A 19588-nucleotide genomic window follows, 5' to 3' on the forward strand; every position below is an offset into this window, starting at 1 on the left:
CTATACACACTATATTTTCCCACAAAAACATTGCATTCTTGCCATGAAAACACTATATTCGTCCACCATTTGCCATATTTGGGCATAAAAGCAAGCGCTATATTCCTTGCATAGTTTGCAAAGAAAATACTATATGGTGTGACATCTCAGCATTAAAGTGTCCCGTCAGACATCGCAGAAGTAATCTGCCCACAAATGAGGATGTACGAGCAGCCTCTGGCGCCATGACTGCCTTTGCTGGACTTGTGGGATTACAGTCAAATTTGGCCCAGCCCTTCTGTTTATGTGCCGTATTTCATCCTTCCATGCGCATCTGAAAGGACACACATCATGATGCTGTTTGGATTCTTTTTCATGCTGCTCTTCAATGGTGAGGCTGTGCATTCTTCTTTCATTTTTTGGTCATTTGTGTTACTATTTGCCGTCAAATTGTTACGCATTGCAGGCAGCGTCCCCACTGAGAGAGTGTGTGGTTATACTGAGGTGTTGGACCACCTCAACTTGACGGCAGACAACAGCTTGTACTACATGACACGACCTGTCAAAGACTACAGAAAGACAACAGTGGTTTCTTTGGAGGTGATCCTTTACGCCATTCTTGACGTGGTAAGCATACGTCTTTTAAACAACACTTCCTCATGTGTCTCTATAACCATGTCATCATTTATTTATATGTAGGATTACAAAAAAAATACAGAAATTAATGTCCCTGCATTGATATTGTGATTATAAACCCCCCCCCACTGAAAATAAAAGCTATAAAATTGTGTAAAAGAATTACACTAAGAAAATCATAAATAAATCAAAAATAAATAAAATCAGATAATTACCAATCAAATAAAAATCCTGAACTAGGGAGAAAAAAATTCAATAAAATACTATTAAATAGTGTGGACCAACCCAAATTGCGTCCACACTACTGTGTTTATAAAAACGTCAAATACAAAATAATATATATTTGAAAAAATAAATTTAAAAATTAATAAATGAGTACAATAAAATAATGCAATTAGACAGTGTGGCCCAATCCATGTAATTGTGTTAATAATATACAGCATACTTCATATGTTCAAGATTTTTTTCAATACAGCCTTTAAATAAGAAAAAGGGATATTTCTCAAATCAAATATTTGTGTTGCTGATCTACAAATATATCAAGTAGTGGGTGTACGTATGCAAAGTGTACGTAAGACCACGCAGTAAGTGTGAGATTATGTTTTAGAATATTTTTTAGAGGATCGTGTTCAGTCGGCACACAGAATGACACAGACACATCAAGGTATTTTAGCCTAAACAAGGGCGTATTTATTTAAGCATCAACACACAAGATATATGATTGCAGCGAAAAAGCCTCTTACCTACGCCAACAGAGTGGAGAGCCAACACCCGTGGAAGAGTTCGCGTCAATCGGCTGGGCGTTCGATCACAACCCGCAGCAGACTCCATCTAGGTGTTTTCGCTCTCCCCTCTTTATACCAGTCTGTTCGTGCGAGCGTGAGAACGGGGTGGCCGGCCCCGAAACTCAGGCATTCGCACGCAGAGTTACCATTTTTTTAACAAGCACCTGGTAGGCAAGGTCAGCAGACATACAGTGGGAAGTGAATATTCAGAACAACATAAACCCTTTCTCACATTCGTATCAAGCACCTGGTAGGCAAAGTCAGCAGATATACAGTGGGAAGTGAATATTCAGAACAACACAAACCCTTTCTCACATTCGTATCAGTGAATATTCAGAACAACACAAACCCTTTCTCATATTCGTATCAAGACCATAACAAGATACAGTGGGAAGTGAACCCTTTCTCACATTCGTATCAAGCACCTGGTAGGCAAGGTCAGCAGACATCCAGTGGGAAGTGAATATTCAGAACAACACAAACCCTTTCTCACATTCGTATCCTGGGAAATGGATGTTCAGAACAACACAAACCCATCACCCTTTCACATTCCACTCTTGATGTTCTGAACATCATTTTCCTCAATTCATAAAATCTTCATTATTCATCATGTTCCCCTCCCAATTATTCCAATTAACCAGATCGTGTTGCACCTTCTCAAGTAAATCCGCCCGTGTGTCACAGACAAATTCACCCCAGCATGTCAAGTTGACCTTTTACAACACATCTGTTGAGGTGAAAACATCACATACCCGCCCTTCCTACTCATTCCACTCTTGATGTTTTCACATCAATTGATGTAACTTTCCCAATGATCAGGCAAATCATACAATAACAAACCTGCGTGCGATGTATAAGGCTGAGTGGTGTAAATATACTGCCGGTCAAGGTTCATATGATGCAGAAATGCCTGCCATAACTCATTCTGATCAACCACTATTAAACGAGAGTATATGCCTCCCCTGTGGTCCAATAACCGCAATTCCCATGTGGCCGCTGGAACCAATTCAACATATATCTCTCTATTATAATTTCTGGTTCGTGCATATATGATTATAATCATCGCAATTGCTGTTTGATTATATTGAAGACGTGACGTCCCATAAGCCGTATATAAACACAAGTAACAATATTACACATTGTAAGCAAAAGCAAAATTAACACTAGTGCAACTAGGGGAGGCACTACGATGGTTTGTGCGGTTGTAGACATTCCCGAAAAAATGTCCCACCAATGATGGGCTGAACTTTGTTGTATCAGCCGGGCAACATGCTGTACTTCATCCTTGACTACCAGAGTAGACACCCAGGCCTTGGCAACGGCTAATTTTTGTTCTTTTACCATCCGCTGCAGTTCCGTAGACCGCTCCAGTGCGCACCTGAAGCGATCTAGAGAGACTGACCACGGATTATGTAACTGATCCCACTGCACCTGCGTCAACACAGATTGTTCAGTGTAGTTGGTAAGATAATAAGTCTGATTATGCCAAGACCAAGAATGTACATTACTCAGGCATCCAACGAATGGAGCTGAAGGTAACTGCGGGTGGGAGGACACGGTTGCTACACACAGATGGTGTGGCCCCACCTGGACTAGCGTATCCGTTGGTTCCTCCACTGTCCAATCGCATAAGGCTACCTGACTGTCATTTAAACACGGATTCCTGTGCCCTTGCTGTAAGTCACAAACCTCCCCCAGATCTGTTGCCGAACAAACATCCATATCAAATGTCAAATTGGTGGCGGGTTCAAACCACGCACCACTCACATGCAAATAATAATAAGCATGGTTAGTCACAACCGGTAACACTCGGTACCTACACACCTTTTTAACTTCTGTCACAATATTTTGTTCCCACCTTCCCCTACACCCCTGACTGTCACAAATGGTTTGGTCCGGGTACAATTTAACCCACAAAGTGCGTGAGATATTCCAAATCTGTCGCCACTGATGATAATTTCCTGAAGTCATAGCTGAGATAAATGCATTCCTTTGTGCTCTAGCATGAGTAGCTTGTATGGAACATGCCGTCCAATCATGAATCCTAGAGCTATTATACCAAATTTTCCCCGCTTCTTTCCACATTTGCAGTTGCCATTGAAATTGTTTATCCCATATCTTCATCTCACTCTTTTGTAGCCCTACGACCGTTGGTAACCATTCGCCAATTTTATGCATAGATTGTGACGTATATTGACCAGTATTCGATAACATTGTACGTGTCACCTCCCCATCCATTGTATTAGAGACCCCCAAAAGAGTCCCTGTTCCTCCGAGCAGAGAGTCCAGCCAACCTCGTCGTCGTCTTCTGCACACAGGGATGTATGGGAAGGTCACAGTCCAAGCGACCTTAGTATGAACTATCGATCGCGCCATTTGCACACATGTCGATAGTATCGGAACCAATTGTGTCTGCACCACTCGTGGTGCAGTGTCAGGTGTACTCGTGACTGGCATTGTCCAAGTCCAAGCCGTTGTTGATGGCGTGCGAGGCTGTCCATCGCCCCACACCCGGAACGGGTCCCCGTAGGCTTCCCGTCCCGTAATCTCTGTCCCATTGATGATCCAGAAGTTCGTGTCGGGCCAAAACGTCAGCTCCGTCCCGATGGTATTGGAGCATTGTAACGGCCGTGTAGTAGCGTCATATCCAACCATCACACACAGAGTCACTCGTGAGTGAACAGTTACCTTACATCCTCGAACCATCATTCGCGGAACCTTCCACCGCTTGTCATCCCACTGTTCCACACAGGTTCCGCATTCAAACATAGGGCAGGCGCTGGTAATGGTACCCATCAGACATCTTTGACCTGCCGGACAGCTCACGTGGTCTTGCACTCGTTCCTCCATCGAGCGTTTCCACACGATGTTCAGGGTCGTCCCCGCTGGCGTCCACTGAGCCCGGGTCGTGCCTTGGGTTGTTCCCCAAGAGTGGACCGCCATGACACCAAGGGCAAGGAGGCGCGTGACCAAAGAGCCGGCACCACCAGGACCGCGGTCCCCAGCCATCTTGTCGATGTCGAGCCCTCCTTGGCACTCCAGTAAAGCGTTTCCAGTTGATCATGTACCTGCACAAAGAAGCACAGTTGGACATAGCATCCTACACTTTCTAATCTTCCCTTAAGTAACATTTTGACACGGGTACATTGACCCATTTCTCTTCTCCTCGGTAAATGACGCTCACCGTAGCGTCATTTCCTTGTGCAATAATTTCGGCTGGACGGGGTGGACCATGTGTTTGCTTCACCCACACCTTTGCACCTATTTGATCAGTTGAACCGGAGCCCCCCTTCCCTCGAGATGTCATAACAATAGGTTTAGAGGTCTCCTGCACTTTTCCCATCTCACAAGGTTTGATCACTAATTGTGCAATTTTGCTTCCCTTTTCCAGGACTAGGGGTTGTTCCGCAAACAATCGACACACTACCGACAATTCGCCTTGGTAATCCGAATCAATCACTCCTGCTTGGATAGTTAACCCTTTGAGAGACAACCCACTACGTGGCAGTATGTGCCCATAAGTTCCCTCCGGACACTGTAATCCTAACCCCGTGGGTATCACCATGACCTTATCTGGTAGTATGGTCTCTGTTTTCAGGAGGCGGAGATCTAGCCCAGCTGACCCTGGGGTCGCTCGAATTGGCAGCTCCGCCTCTGGTTTCACTTTCCACATTTTGATTGGTTGGTTAGTATGCCTGACCCCTTCCCCTGAAATCATTCTAATTAAAGGAGTGACCCCTGACCCGACTGGTCTGTTATTCAGCTGATCTACAGCTACCCTAAGGTTGTCGTTCCAGGCGTTTAGTGTCCTATCTGAGGACAATTTACGCAATGCTTCCTTCAGAATTCCGTTCATACGTTCCACTAAGCCTGCCGCTTGTGGATGGTATGGAATGTGATATATCCACTCTACATGGTGATGTTTCGCCCAGTCCTTTACCTGTTTACCTGTAAAATGGGTGCCATTATCCGTCTGGATCTGGACAGGCATGCCATAGTACCTCTGGATTAGAGCCAAACATTTCAGGGTGGATTTTTGATTAGCATTTTTGCACGGGTGCACTACCAACACTCCCGAAAATGTGTCTACCGCCGTACACACATATCGACATCCCTTTGACATAGGTAACGGCCCTATGTAGTCTATCTGCCATATCTGCCCTGCCTGTTTTCCCCTTTGGATGTGGCCCTGCATATGTTGAGGAACACCTTTCCTCTGATGTTGGCACGTTTCACACTCAGCAATGGCAGTCTTAACATCATCAACTTTCAGATCTATACCTCTGTCTCGCGCCCACTGGGTAGTCCCTTGCCACCCCCAGTGTCCTGATTTCTCGTGTGCCCAACGAGCTAGCCCCACTGAAGATTGTCGTTCTACAACCATGATTTTTGCTAACTGATCTGCTGCATTGTTATACAAAGCTTCTGCATTATCCCTCGTGGTGTGAGCATCAACATGCACAACAGTAATGGGCACTTCCAAAGCCTTTTCCCAAATATCAGCCCACAACTCCTTTCCCCAGACTTCCTTGTTGTGAATTTTCCAACCAGTGGAATGCCACGTGGGCATCCACGCCAGCAATCCTTGAGTCACCGACCACGAATCAGAATACAGATGTACTCCTTGCGGTCCACTCTGCATAATTACCATGTGGACTGCTTTTAACTCTGCCCACTGACTGCTTTTCCCCTCCCCTAGCTCCTCTAAGGATTGACTCAATTGAGGATTAAAGGCCCCGGCCTTCCACCTTCGCTTCCCTCCTTGGTATCGGCATGAGCCATCAGTAAACCATGCCCTCTCCTTATCTGCTTCCATCAAGTCATCCCACCTCACACCCAAACGTACTGGTGACTCCGCTAACGGCATCACCTCAAACTGAATTTCGTCCTCCTCAGGTACGTCAGCAACCTGCTCATGTAACAAAGACAATCCTTTTTCTCCTGGCTTAGCTCGCTCAGCCACGTACCATTTCCACTTTATGATACTGGCTTCCTGGGCCACCCCCACACGATGTGTGGTTGGGTTACTCATAACCCAGGACAAAATCGGTATATGAGTCCTCATGCACACCTCATGTCCGATGGTCTGAGCCTCAGTTTCTAGTAGGGCCCAATAACAGGCCAACAGCTGCTTCTCAAAAGGAGTGTATCTTATTCCTGCATCTGGCAGCTTCCGAGACCAGAACCCTAGAGGTCTTCTGACTCGATTTTGTTTCTGCCACAAACTCCAGTTCGCGTACTGATTGATAGCTGATACTTGTAGCTCTACCGGCCCTGATTGCATTTTGGCTAGCGAGACAACCTGCTGAATAGCTTCTTTAGCCATGTCAAATGCTTGTTGTTGGGAATCTCCCCACACGAATTCCTCCTTTTTCCGAGTACACTGATACAGCGGCTGCAGTATCTGACCCAGATGAGGAATGTGATTCCTCCAGAATCCAAACAATCCAATGTATTTTTGTGCATCCTTCTTGGAATGTGGGGTAGGAAAATTAATGATCTTATCTTTAGCTTTTTGTGTCATTTCCCTTTCCCCTTTATTCCACAGGATGCCCAAAAATGTCACCGTCTGCGAAGGTCCCTGCACCTTTGCTGGATTGATTTCCCACCCAAATGTCTTTATGTGGGCAATCAGCTGGTCAAGCACACTCTTAACCTGTTCCTGGCTAGCTCCCTGAAGCATTATGTCATCAATGTAGTGCCAGATGCCCACTTCATCAGGCATTTTCATTTGGGCCAAGTGTTCTGCCACAATACGATGACATATCGTGGGACTGTGCAAATACCCTTGAGGCAGCCTTGTGAACGTGTACTGCCGACCTTCCCACTGGAAGGCAAACTGCTCCATCCTATCCTCTGGTATAGGAATGGTAAAAAAGGCATTTGCAAGGTCAATAACTCCATACCATGTTCCGGGGTGATGCTGCACCCGCTCGATGATTGTCACGGCATCAGGCACCGCTGATGTCAAGGCAGGGGTTAATCTGTTCAAGTTTCGATAATCCACAGTCATACGCCATGTCCCATCGGACTTTCTCACCGGCCACAATGGATTGTTCCATTGGGTCGTGATGGGTTTTAACACCCCTGCGTCCAAATATTCCTGTATCGTATTGGAAATTTCTTTGTGTCCTCCCGGAAGCCGGTACTGCTTTTGATGTACCACCTCAGTGGCCAGCGGTATCGGGAAGGGTTCCATTTTTGCCCTTCCCACCAGTATCGCCCTAATTTGGGGTGATACTCCGAACTGGAATTTTCCCTGTGACAAATAGAGAGTCATTCCTGCCAGAATGTCCATGCCAACAATCCACTCCTGTATAGGAGTAACAACAACATTGTATTTCCGGATGGGCATGGCTCCAATCTTTAAAGGTAGGCAAACACTTTTCCCGATGATTGCCTGCCCCCCCAGTCCAATCAGTGGAACCTCAGCACCTTTCATTTTAGCTGGATTCCCACAAATCAATGAGGCCTCCGCCCCCGTGTCCACTAACGCGGTTACAGTTTGCACAGACTTGTCCCAATATATCTGCACTTGCACATGAGGCCTAATATCACTGGTAGACCAGTTCACCGCATTTTGGACTACCAGGGCTTGACCATCCCCCTATTCTTCATCCCTGTCACGCCTTCGCCTATCTCTTTTCTCCTTCTTCCTCTGCTTCTTGGTCTGCTTTCTACTCACGGCAGCAACATACCTTTCTTCCTCTCCCGAATCTGAGGAATCATCATCAGACTGATCCTCCACTCTTGAACGGGGTGGCGCCGTAGGAGGTGGCCTGACCACTTCCTTCAGCATAGCGACCAAGTCTGCCACACCCAGATCCACCCTAGGAGCCATATTACACCTCACTTGTATGCCCTTCTGCCTACACTTCTCCATTAACGCATTCGTTGGGATGCCATCTATTTCCTCTGCTGGTACTCCCGCTTTAATCAAAGCCTTCCACATCTCAGTCCTGGTAGCTCCGCTACCACTCTCCTTCACGAAAGGCTTACGCTCTTCTCGGGTTTGGGGGAGCTTACTCGGCTCAGAAGCCGTCATGCCCCAATCCCCAAGTCCTGCTAACTCCATCAACCTCATTCGCACAGCACCACACGTCAAGTCTTGTGCTCCTAGCAACACTGTTAACACCGCGGATCTATATTGCGGTGGGGAATCACGTATGATAGCGTCCCGAACCCGCTTAGACACTTCCTTGTCATTAATAAAAGGGTCTGAATCCCGTGACACTGACTCCCTCAAACATAGCCGCGCCATCCGCTGCGCTGCATCCCGCAAGGTATGCCAGGTACCAGTCAACAGCGGCCAGTCCCCAGACGTGGGGTACACTTCATGGGCGGCCATAGCATACAATAAACACAGTGGCAAACTTTCTCCATCCCCTATCAGCCGCCCCACTATCCTGTATTCTGTATTTACCGACGGGTCAGACGACATTCCAGAAAACCTGACACAATCTCCCGAATCCACAGCTATAGCATCGGCCCCATCGTCAGCCAGACGCAGCAGCCACGTGTCCAACGCCTCTCCTGGTCTTTGTTTATATCTCGACAAAATCAGAGTCACCTCATCTTGTGTAAAATCCTCCTTAATCAACCGTTGTTCCTGCATCTCAAGCACAGGCTCCATCACAGGCCGCCCGTTTGCTCCTATCACAGGCTGCCCCTGTGCGTCCACCATCTGTCTCATATCTGCTATGCCTTGCACCTGATGTCGTCGTGTAACAGGTTGCATTTTCTTAAATTGCTTTAATGATGGATAAACACTTCGAACCGGGGGCGGATCGGGGAGAGGTCCCAGCCTCTCGTCTGGGTCATCTCCCCATATGTCCCCATCCCACCCCTCGGGATCCCAATCTTCACTCATCCCGGCCACAAAGGAGCGAACTTGCTTCGCATCAACTTTACGGGATGAACGATTTTGGGCGGCACGAATCAATTGCGACAGGCACATAACGGTCTTATCCATTATGCACTGCATTCGCCTTAACTCTTTTTCCTTATCCTGCAGCTGCTTGGTCTGTTGCGCCGTCTGAGCGTTGGCCTTCGCCACCGCTAGATTACGCTCCTTCCATGCCTCTGCACAGATCCACAAACTCTCCTGTGTTCCCCTCAAGGGTGCCTCCTCGTTATATTCAACCTTGCTCAACATTCGTAACAGCACCTCCGCGCTTGCTACAGGGATATCGCCAGCCCACGGCCCAGGGCGTCCCCCGCGTTGTCGTAAGACGGCGCCTATCCCTTTCACCTCGTCAGGGGCTACCCACCCTGACAACACTTCCTCCATGGTGAGGACATCTGTATTCTTCACTTTTCTTATACAGCACAAAGCCATTCTGCATGCAGCTGAACGTGATCCTGCCGACAACGCCAAAAATGTTTTAGAATATTTTTTAGAGGATCGTGTTCAGTCGGCACACAGAATGACACAGACACATCAAGGTATTTTAGCCTAAACAAGGGCGTATTTATTTAAGCATCAACACACAAGATATATGATTGCAGCGAAAAAGCCTCTTACCTACGCCAACAGAGTGGAGAGCCAACACCCGTGGAAGAGTTCGCGTCAATCGGCTGGGCGTTCGATCACAACCCGCAGCAGACTCCATCTAGGTGTTTTCGCTCTCCCCTCTTTATACCAGTCTGTTCGTGCGAGCGTGAGAACGGGGTGGCCGGCCCCGAAACTCAGGCATTCGCACGCAGAGTTACCATTTTTTTAACAAGCACCTGGTAGGCAAGGTCAGCAGACATACAGTGGGAAGTGAATATTCAGAACAACATAAACCCTTTCTCACATTCGTATCAAGCACCTGGTAGGCAAAGTCAGCAGATATACAGTGGGAAGTGAATATTCAGAACAACACAAACCCTTTCTCACATTCGTATCAGTGAATATTCAGAACAACACAAACCCTTTCTCATATTCGTATCAAGACCATAACAAGATACAGTGGGAAGTGAACCCTTTCTCACATTCGTATCAAGCACCTGGTAGGCAAGGTCAGCAGACATCCAGTGGGAAGTGAATATTCAGAACAACACAAACCCTTTCTCACATTCGTATCCTGGGAAATGGATGTTCAGAACAACACAAACCCATCACCCTTTCACAGATTAAAAGCCTTAAAATCATTTAGTGGTGAAACTTTCTGACAGGAGGCTTTCATAAGCAATAACTGGTGGCTTCAATGAATAATTAAGTGAAGCTGGAAGAAGCTATTAATGCTTTTGTGGTTGCCAGATTGGGGCAGGTCGTCCTCTTCAGGAAATTACCGCTCTTATTTATGCTTTGATATCATATTCACTTTACATCATGTGCAAAAGTCTTAGGTCACCGCAGGGAAGCATCTGAGCTTTCAATTAGCACAGCAGTCAGAGTGACAGAAAATCAGTAAATAGTACAACACACACAGGTGATTCATTAGGGTTTTATTACATTCAGAAGCTCACGCTTAATACTTAAAGAATGTAAATAATGTAAATAATGACAGTCATTTTTCACATAAGAAGTTGGAAATGTTTGAACTCTTTTTAATGTTTTGTCTACAGAGAGAGATTGACCAGACCTTCATTCCATACGTCTGGATTTTTACGGTCCGTTCAAACCACTTTTTACTCTCACTGAAATTTTTCTGCCAATTTTAAAGATAGCTTTTTGACAATTCTTATAGCTATATTTCCTGCACAGAGTTGGCAGAATGATCACATCAGCTGGCATCCGGAGGACTTTTGTGGAATTAAGAGTGTCCACCTTCCCACTGAAGTCTTATGGAAGCCAGATCTCACCATCGAAGAGATGTAAGTCCAAAGCAACACTATATTTTGCATTGAAAACATTTTACAACAAAAACACTCAATTTGCAGTGAAATAGTGCATTTCCCCAAAAGAACTATATTGTGTCATGATAACATTGTATTTGCTAGGAAAGCACTAAATTTTGCATTGATAACAACATATTTGCCACAAAAACACCAGTTTGCAATGAAAATATTATTCCTTGCCATGAAAACACTGTATTCTGTCATTATAATAGTGTATTAGCCAGTGAAACACTACAGATATTCTGCAAAAAAATCAAAATTTCTTGACACAAGAACCATTTTACAATGAAAACAACATATTTTGACACTGATATGCTGTTGTTTAAAATGAAAACAACATTTTCTGCCATGGAAATGCTATATTTTGTTACAAAGGTACTATATTGTGTTGTGATAACACTATGCAGTATGCCTTGCTGCACAGGTATAATATTCTATCATGAAAACATAATATTTATCAGGAAAACATACTCCCCTCCGTGAATCACCACCTTACCGTGGTGGAGGGGTTTGTGTGCCCGAGTGATCCTAGGAGCTATGTTGTCTGGGGCTATATGCCCCTGGTAGGGTCTCCCAAGGCAAACAGGTCCTGGGTGACGGACCAGACCAAGAGTGATTCAGAAGACCCCTATGAATAAACACACGAGGAGAGACCGCACCTCGCCCGGAAGTGGGATACCGGGGCCTCACCCTGGAGCCAGGCCTGGGGGAGGGGCTCGCAGGCGAGCGTCTGGTGGTCGGGCTTTCACCCGTGGGACCCGGCCGGGCTCAGCCCGAAGAAGCCACACGGGATCTCCCCCCCGTAGACCCACCACCTGCGGGGGCAAGCATAAGGGTCCGGTGCATTGCGTTTTGGGTGGCGGTCGAGGGCGGGCACCTAGGCGACCTGGTCTTCGGCAGCCAAATCTGGTTCTTGGGACATGGAACGTCACTTCTCTGGCGGGGAAGGAGCCCGAACTTGTGAGAGAGGTTGAGACATTCCGACTAGATATAGTCGGACTCACCTCGACCCACAGTTTGGGTTCTGGATCCAAACTCCTCGAGAGGGGTTGGACCTTGTTCTACTCTGGAGTTGCTGCAGGGGAGAGGCGGCGAGCTGGTGTGGGCTTATTAATAGCCCCCCGGCTCGGTGCCTCTGTGTTGGAGTCATCCCCGGTAAACGAGAGGGTCATTTCCCTACGCCTTCGGGTTGGGGAAAGGGTCCTGACTGTCGTTTGTGCGTACGCGCCAAACGGCAGTTCAGAGTACCCAGCCTTCCTGGAGTCCATCAGAGGGGTGCTGGAGAGCACCCCAACTGGTGACTCTGTCGTTTTGCTGGGAGACTTCAACGCCCATGTGGGCAATGACAGTGTGACCTGGAGGGGCGTGATTGGGAGGAACGGCCTCCCCGATCTGAACCCGTGCGGTGTGATGTTGTTGGACTTCTGTGCGAACCACAGTTTGTCCATCACAAACACCATGTTCCAGCATAAGGATGTCCATAAGTGCACATGGCACCAGGACACCCTAGGCCGCAGGTCTATGATCGACTTTGTAGTCGTATCATCAGACCTGCGTCCGCATGTTTTGGACACACGGGTAAAGAGAGGGGCTGAGCTGTCAACTGATCACCACCTGGTGATGAGTTGGATTAGATGGCGGGGGAGGATGCCGGACAGACCCGGGAGACCCAAACGTGTAGTGAGGGTGTGCTGGGAACGTTTGGCAGAGTCTCCTGTTCGTCGAGTCTTCAGCTCTCACCTCCGGCAGAGCTTCTCCTGCATCCCGGGGGAGGACGAGGATATCGAGTCCGAATGGGCTCTATTCCGTGCCTCCATTGCTGAGGCAGCCGATCGGAGCTGCGGCCGCAAGGTGGTCGGTGCCAGTCGTGGCGGCAAGCCCCGAACCCGATGGTGGACACCAGAGGTCAGGGCTGCCGTCAAGCTGAAGAAGGAGTCCTATCGAGCATGGATGGCTTGTGGGACTCCTGAAGCAGCTGACGGGTACCGGCAGGCCAAGCGGCACGCGGCTTCGGCGGTGATCGAGGCAAAAACTCGGGTGTGGGAGGAGTTCGGTGAGGCCATGGAACACGACTTTCGGTCGGCCTCGAAGAGGTTCTGGCAAACCGTCCGGCGCCTCAGAAAGGGGAAGCAGTGCCCGGTCCACACTGTTTACAGTGGGGACGGGAGCCTGCTGACCTCGACTGAGGATATAGTTGGGCGGTGGAAGGAATACTTTGAGGCCCTTCTCAATCCCACTGACATACCTTCCCTAGAGGAAGCAGAGACTGAGGATACGAACGCGGACAGTTCCATCACCGTGGCTGAGGTATCTGGGGTAGTCAAAATGCTCCCCAGTGGCAAAGCTCCGGGGGTGGACGAGTTTCGCCCTGAATTCCTCAAGGCTTTGGATGTTGCGGGACTGTCTTGGCTGACACGTCTCTTCAACATTGCGTGGAAGTCGGGAACAGTACCTCTGGATTGGCAGACTGGGGTGGTGGTCCCCCTTTTCAAGAAGGGTGACCGGAGGGTGTGTTCCAACTATAGGGGGATCACACTCCTCAGCCTCCCTGGGAAAGTCTATTCCAGGGTGCTGGAGAGAAGGGTACGACCGTTAATCGAACCTCGGCTACAGGAGGTGCAATGTGGTTTTCGTCCTGGTCGCGGAACACTGGACCAGCTCTACACCCTTGCAAGGGTCCTGGAGGGTACTTGGGAGTTTGCCCAACCGGTCTACATGTGCTTTGTGGACCTGGAAAAGGCATTCGACCGTGTCCCTCGCGGTGTCCTGTGGGGGGTGCTCCGGGAGTATGGGATTGGTGGCGCGCTACTACGTGCCATTCAGTCCTTGTACAACCGGAGCAGGAGCCTGGTTCGCATTGCCAGTAGTAAGTCAAGCCTGTTTCCGGTGAACGTTGGCCTCCGCCAAGGCTGCCCTTTGTCACCGATTCTGTTCATAATTTTCATGGACAGAATTTCTAGGCGCAGCCAAGGTGTCGAGGGAGTCCAGTTCGGGGGCACTAGGATCTCATCTCTGCTATTTGCAGACGATGTGGTCCTGATGGCCTCATCGAGCTGTGACCTGCAGCGTTTACTGGGACGGTTTGCATCTGAGTGTGAAGCTTCTGGGATGAGACTCAGCACCTCCAAATCCGAGGCCATGGTTCTCAGTCGGAAAAGGGTGGATTGCTCCCTCCGGGTTGGGAATGAGGTCCTGCCCCAGGTGGAGGAGTTCAAGTATCTCGGGGTCTTGTTCACGAGTGAGGGAAGGTTGGAGCGTGAGGTCGATAGGCGGATCGGCGCAGCGTCTGCAGTAATGCGGTCGCTGTACCGGACCGTCGTGGTGAAGAGAGAGTTGAGCCGGAAGGCAAAGCTCTCAATTTACCGATCGATCTATGTTCCCACCCTCACCTATGGTCATGAGCTTTGGGTCATGACCGAAAGAACGAGATCGCGGATACAAGCGGCTGAAATGAGTTTTCTTCGTAGGGTAGCGGGACTCACCCTAAGAGACAGGGTGAGGAGCTCGGTTATCCGAGAGGAGCTCAGAGTAGAGCCGCTGCTCCTTCACATCGAGAGGAGCCAGCTGAGGTGGCTCGGGCATCTAGTCCGGATGCCTCCCGGACGCCTCCCTGGTGAGGTGTTTCGGGCATGCCCAGCCGGGAGAAGGCCCCGGGGAAGACCTAGGACACGCTGGAGGGATTATGTCTCACAGCTGGCCTGGGAACGCCTCGGTGTCCTCCCGGTGGAGCTGGAGGAGGTGGTCGGGGACCGGGAAGTCTGGGCTTCCCTACTGAGACTGCTGCCCCCGCGACCCGGACCCGGATAAGCGGAGGAAAATGGAATGGAATGGAAAAAAGGAAAACATACTGTGTCGAATATTTTGGTTTAAAAAAACAATATACACTAGGTCCCCAACTAACAAACACAATTGGTTCCAGACGACCGTTCTTAAGTCGAATTGTTCTTAAGTAGGGTAAAAGGTAATATTACCAATGATATAGGTACTACATGTACGTGTATACATATACAGTATATGTGTATGTATGTAAATATGAGTTTGGATGCAGTAGTAATATTAAACCAGGATAATTAATGAAAAAAACAAGAATAAAAATGATAGTAATACGTCATGATAAATGTTATTTACCTTTGAAGAGGAGTGGTCGAGCATACGTCGTCGTGGAGGAGGAGGAGGAGATATTGGAAAAAAGGACAAATGGTGGTGGTGGTTAGACTCTTCTAAAAGAGGTAGTGTTCTGTGGGTGGTGTAGAATTAAGCAGGCCTATTAACTCTTCATAAACTTTAATCACACGCTCTGTCCGTGTTGTACAATTTAGCTTTCCATTTAGCTTTACACTGTATCTCCCCAGCGTCTAACTCTTCCTCTGTTGGTCCCTTTAGCAGTGTCACAGTACCCTCTACTGGTCAAGCATTTACAGTAGCAGTATACATACTGATGAAGCGACTACAAGGCAAAATAAAATAAAATATAGACCAGTCGGCTTGTGTTCATATCCGCGAATGTTCGCTAGTTGGGTGTTCGTAAGTTGGGGACCTAGTGTATATTGCCACAGAAACATTTTGTTTTGCAGTGAAAAATCACAATGAACATAACATATTTTGTATTTTGTTATGATAACTAGGGGTAAACGATAACAATTGACGATAACAATTATTATCAGGCCGATATGAAGAAATATACCAATAAAGTTGATAACATTAAAAAAATAGCTCCCATAACCACAAAAAAACGCTCCAAAGAGGCGAGATTATCTATACTGTGCAGGTGAGCAAATCAAGTGCTCCTTTTTTCTCCTGCCTGTGACATTAACGGCCTGTCATAACTTCCCCTGAGCTCACTTGTAAACAAACATTCACTTCTTCAAAGGAAGACATTTCATGTGCTAGTATACCTAATGCTCTGCAATGAGGGAAAAGAATAATGGGGCTTTGACACGTCAAACCTTATCAGCCACCTGAAACGTCAGCATTGCTACAACGCTACAATGGCCCAGGGCTTGTTCCAATCGACAAGTGCAAAAAAGTTGAAAGTGATCTGTGATTTCATCATGGAAACGATGGTGCTAGATAACCAGACCTTTACCATTGTTGAAGGTAACGACGTTTGTCGGCTAGTAAATCCTTTGGAGCACGCGGTGGCACGCGGTGAGGCACAGACTCCTTTGCAGTTTTTTTTTATGTTAATACAGGTTGCTCTTAAGAGGATAACCAAAAAAAAGAAGAGAATAATTGTCTTTGGTTAAAAAAAAATGTTTTCAAATTGTTTTCAGATATGTCTTAGTCCCATGTATTACTTTCTTTTATAAACAGTAAAACATTTGTGTTCTCACCTTTTATCTGTCTATGACACATTCCATCTCATCTTCATGACATCATCTTCATGTGTACAGGGCTCTAATAATGACAAAAACATGTTTAGAAGGAATTAATCCGACTTGGCAGAAATTCATTTATCACGGGTGGGTCTGGCAATTAACCGCAATAAACGAGGGAGGACAAATCTACAGGTACAATTGGTCAAATCCAACTTTGTTTGAGTCTTTCTTATCACCAAGTGTGCACAAACTACAGTTAAATCTAAATTTAAAAAATAATAGATATAAAAACTTATTGGTATCTGTATTATAAGTCTTGAGAAGCAGGAAGTTGTCAGTATGGGCTTGAAAAACAATTTGTGTATTCATAATGATAACACTATATACTGTATTGCCACGAAAACCTCATTCTGGCAATGCATACAACATATTTTGCCACCAAAACTAAGTTGTATTCCTTCTTTATAAATTTAATATTTTCGTAGTTATGGCATGTTTTACTGTGCATATGACAATAAAACTCTTGAAAACCCGTTTACAATTTTCTAAATATGCTGTTTAACATTATGAGTGCCATCTAGACATGAAATAACAGCCCTATAGTCACCTTTACATTCGTATTACCCAATATAGTAGACATACCGTATTCAGAGAGAATAAGACATTTAAGACAGTTTACCGTGCCATTCAGACATGACCAAACAAACCGTCCTAGCGGAGCAAACACACCTTAGTTCCTTTTAACCGAACCAAACAAGTCAAGGCATCCTTAAAATCAAACTTTTGTGTTATTTCCAAGACAAAACATTCTAATGACATCTCACCAAGCTTCCTTCAGCCAGACGTATGTGGTGTGTTGTTGCCACGCAGGATTGAGAAGGACAAGGCCCCCCCGAGCCCACATCTCACTATCTCCAGCAGCGGCCGGGTCCAGGTCCAGAACGACCAGGTGCTGCTCAGTACCTGCACGATGCACATATACCAGTTCCCCTTCGACCATCAGAGCTGCAACCTTTCCTTCAAGTCTGTGGTCCACCCCGGTGAGGACGTCTCTCAAGTAGAAGCAAACATCCCAGCAATAAAAACCTCACACCCTCACTTCATGTCTCAGCCAAGGAGATCCAGCTGCTTCACTCGCTCAGCTCGGCAGAAGCCACCAGGTGGTCCAGAGAGGTGATGCACACGCAGTACGAGTGGCTCTTCATGGACATGACCGTCGCCAATAAGACCGTTAGCGTGTTTGGCATCGAGCAAGACATGATTGTTTATACTGTGAGACATTTACGGAACGTGCTACAAAACACGCTCCGTGGCAAAAGTGTTTGTATGATTTGTAAAGATTTGCTGATACGTTAGTCAGTTGAAATGTGTCCCAGATCACCATGAAGAGGAGACCGGTGCTCTACATCATCAACTTCCTGCTTCCAGTCCTCTTCTTCTTGGGTCTAGACATGGCCTCCTTCCTGATCTCGGACACCGGAGGTGAAAAGCTGAGCTTCAAGATCACCGTCCTGCTGGCCGTCACAGTCATGCAGCTCATTCTCAACGAAATCCTGCCGTGCTCCTCCAACAACATTCCTCTCATAGGTGAAGCAGAAATTACGAGGAGAACACACTCGCTGACATGTTTGCCCTCATGGATGCCGTCTCCCACTGTCCGCAGCTATCTACTGCATTGGAATCTTTGCTCTGATGCTGCTCAGCCTCCTGGAGACAATCTTGGTGATGCATTTGATGGAGAAAGATAGAGACTGTGAGGATAAGAAGGCCGGCAGACACCAGAGCTTGCGTGAGGACGCTAACAGACAGGCAGACTGTGAAGGAGGTGGGTCAAAATGGACAAAAATTCCCACAGAGATGTGGCAAAGTCTTGGTAAAAGAGTGGAGGCTGTGATAAATACTCATCTTTTGTTTCTTTGCAGAGGACAATAAGAAACGGACACATTGCGCATGCATAAGCAACACTGGTGCTGATGAAAATCAACCTGAACTGATGAAGGTTTTGATTATTTTACAGAATATTTAGACTTAATGAGGCAAATAATCACAATAACCATCTTTTCAGGGCGGTCGACAGACCGGATCCAGGGCTGCAGAAAAGCTCTCAGAGGAGACAAGGGAGGTGATAAAGGCGCTAACTCTGCTTCTCAGGAACAGGAAAGAAGAGGGCAAGAAGTCAGGCTACTGGACCAGAGTCACAGTTAAAATTAACAGAATCTTTTTCATCTTCTATATTATGGCTGTGTCTTTGTTTTTGGGTATTTTATGTTTTCTTTGGAAGAGCATCCAAGCTGAATAAGGGCTCAGAAAACTGGAAGAAGATGATAGGGTAAGGGTTCGGGTTAGGTGTAAGTCACTGTGTACACTGGCGGATGAACTGTATGTAAACCCACGCCTTTGCTATTTACAGTATGGTAGTTGTCTTAATGCACTATTTATGTATTTTAACTGTGCAGCACATGAGAAAAGTTGTATTTGTCTGTGTAACTCTGTTCTATGAATTAAATTACAAAAAACTTGATTTATGAAGTGCTTTCCAGAGTTAAAAACAAAAAAACCCTCTCTCATACCCTCACACTCCAACCACACACACGCATATGCACGCACACTTACCCACAGGATTGAAATATAGATGAATTAAAATAAGGCTGAGACAGGTGAGGAAACACTATCACAGGACACTGACACAGTGGACACCCACAGCCATGTGCCACATGACCCTGAGGCAGAGGGCTCCCTCTGAAGAATACTGGAATATAGAAATAATAAAACCCATAAAAATAAATAAAACACAGAGATAGTAATTACTATGATTACAAATAAAGAGTACAAATAAGAACAAAAATGACATTTAAAATAAACAGGATAAAAATGGGATAAAGATAAAAAATAAACAGTCTACTATTAGAATATGACTACAATAAGAGAAATAAAATAAAAAAAATAGAAATAACAGTAAAAAATTAAGTAAAAGCCAGATCACAGACTTGAATTAAATAAATAATAAATCATAACTACCAGATATATCCTTATTTTCCATAAATA

At 46.5% G+C, this 19588-nt stretch overlaps 1 protein-coding gene across 1 annotated transcript; it reads left to right on the plus strand.

The window, feature by feature from the left end:
* Window positions 1-333: 333 nt before the first annotated feature.
* LOC129168373 (5-hydroxytryptamine receptor 3A-like) lies at window positions 334-18842 on the plus strand. The gene is made up of 10 exons (XM_054753575.1): window positions 334-370; window positions 446-606; window positions 10953-10997; window positions 11092-11201; window positions 17414-17583; window positions 17655-17815; window positions 17920-18130; window positions 18207-18332; window positions 18466-18542; window positions 18609-18842. Exons 1-10 carry the CDS (start codon window positions 334-336, stop codon window positions 18840-18842), a joined length of 1332 nt encoding a protein of 443 aa, XP_054609550.1.
* The last annotated feature ends 746 nt before the right edge of the window (window positions 18843-19588 follow it).

Source organism: Dunckerocampus dactyliophorus, chromosome 15, assembly GCF_027744805.1.
Source record: "Dunckerocampus dactyliophorus isolate RoL2022-P2 chromosome 15, RoL_Ddac_1.1, whole genome shotgun sequence".
Taxonomy (NCBI): domain Eukaryota; kingdom Metazoa; phylum Chordata; class Actinopteri; order Syngnathiformes; family Syngnathidae; genus Dunckerocampus; species Dunckerocampus dactyliophorus.

Coding starts and splice junctions, on each gene's coding strand:
- LOC129168373 (XM_054753575.1), top strand. CDS start 334: ATGCTGTTTGGATTCTTTTTCATGCTGCTCTTCAATG. Junction 607..10,952: donor TTTACGCCATTCTTGACGTG/GTAAGCATACGT, acceptor TTTTGTCTACAG/AGAGAGATTGACCAGACCTT. Junction 18,131..18,206: donor CAACAACATTCCTCTCATAG/GTGAAGCAGAAA, acceptor CACTGTCCGCAG/CTATCTACTGCATTGGAATC.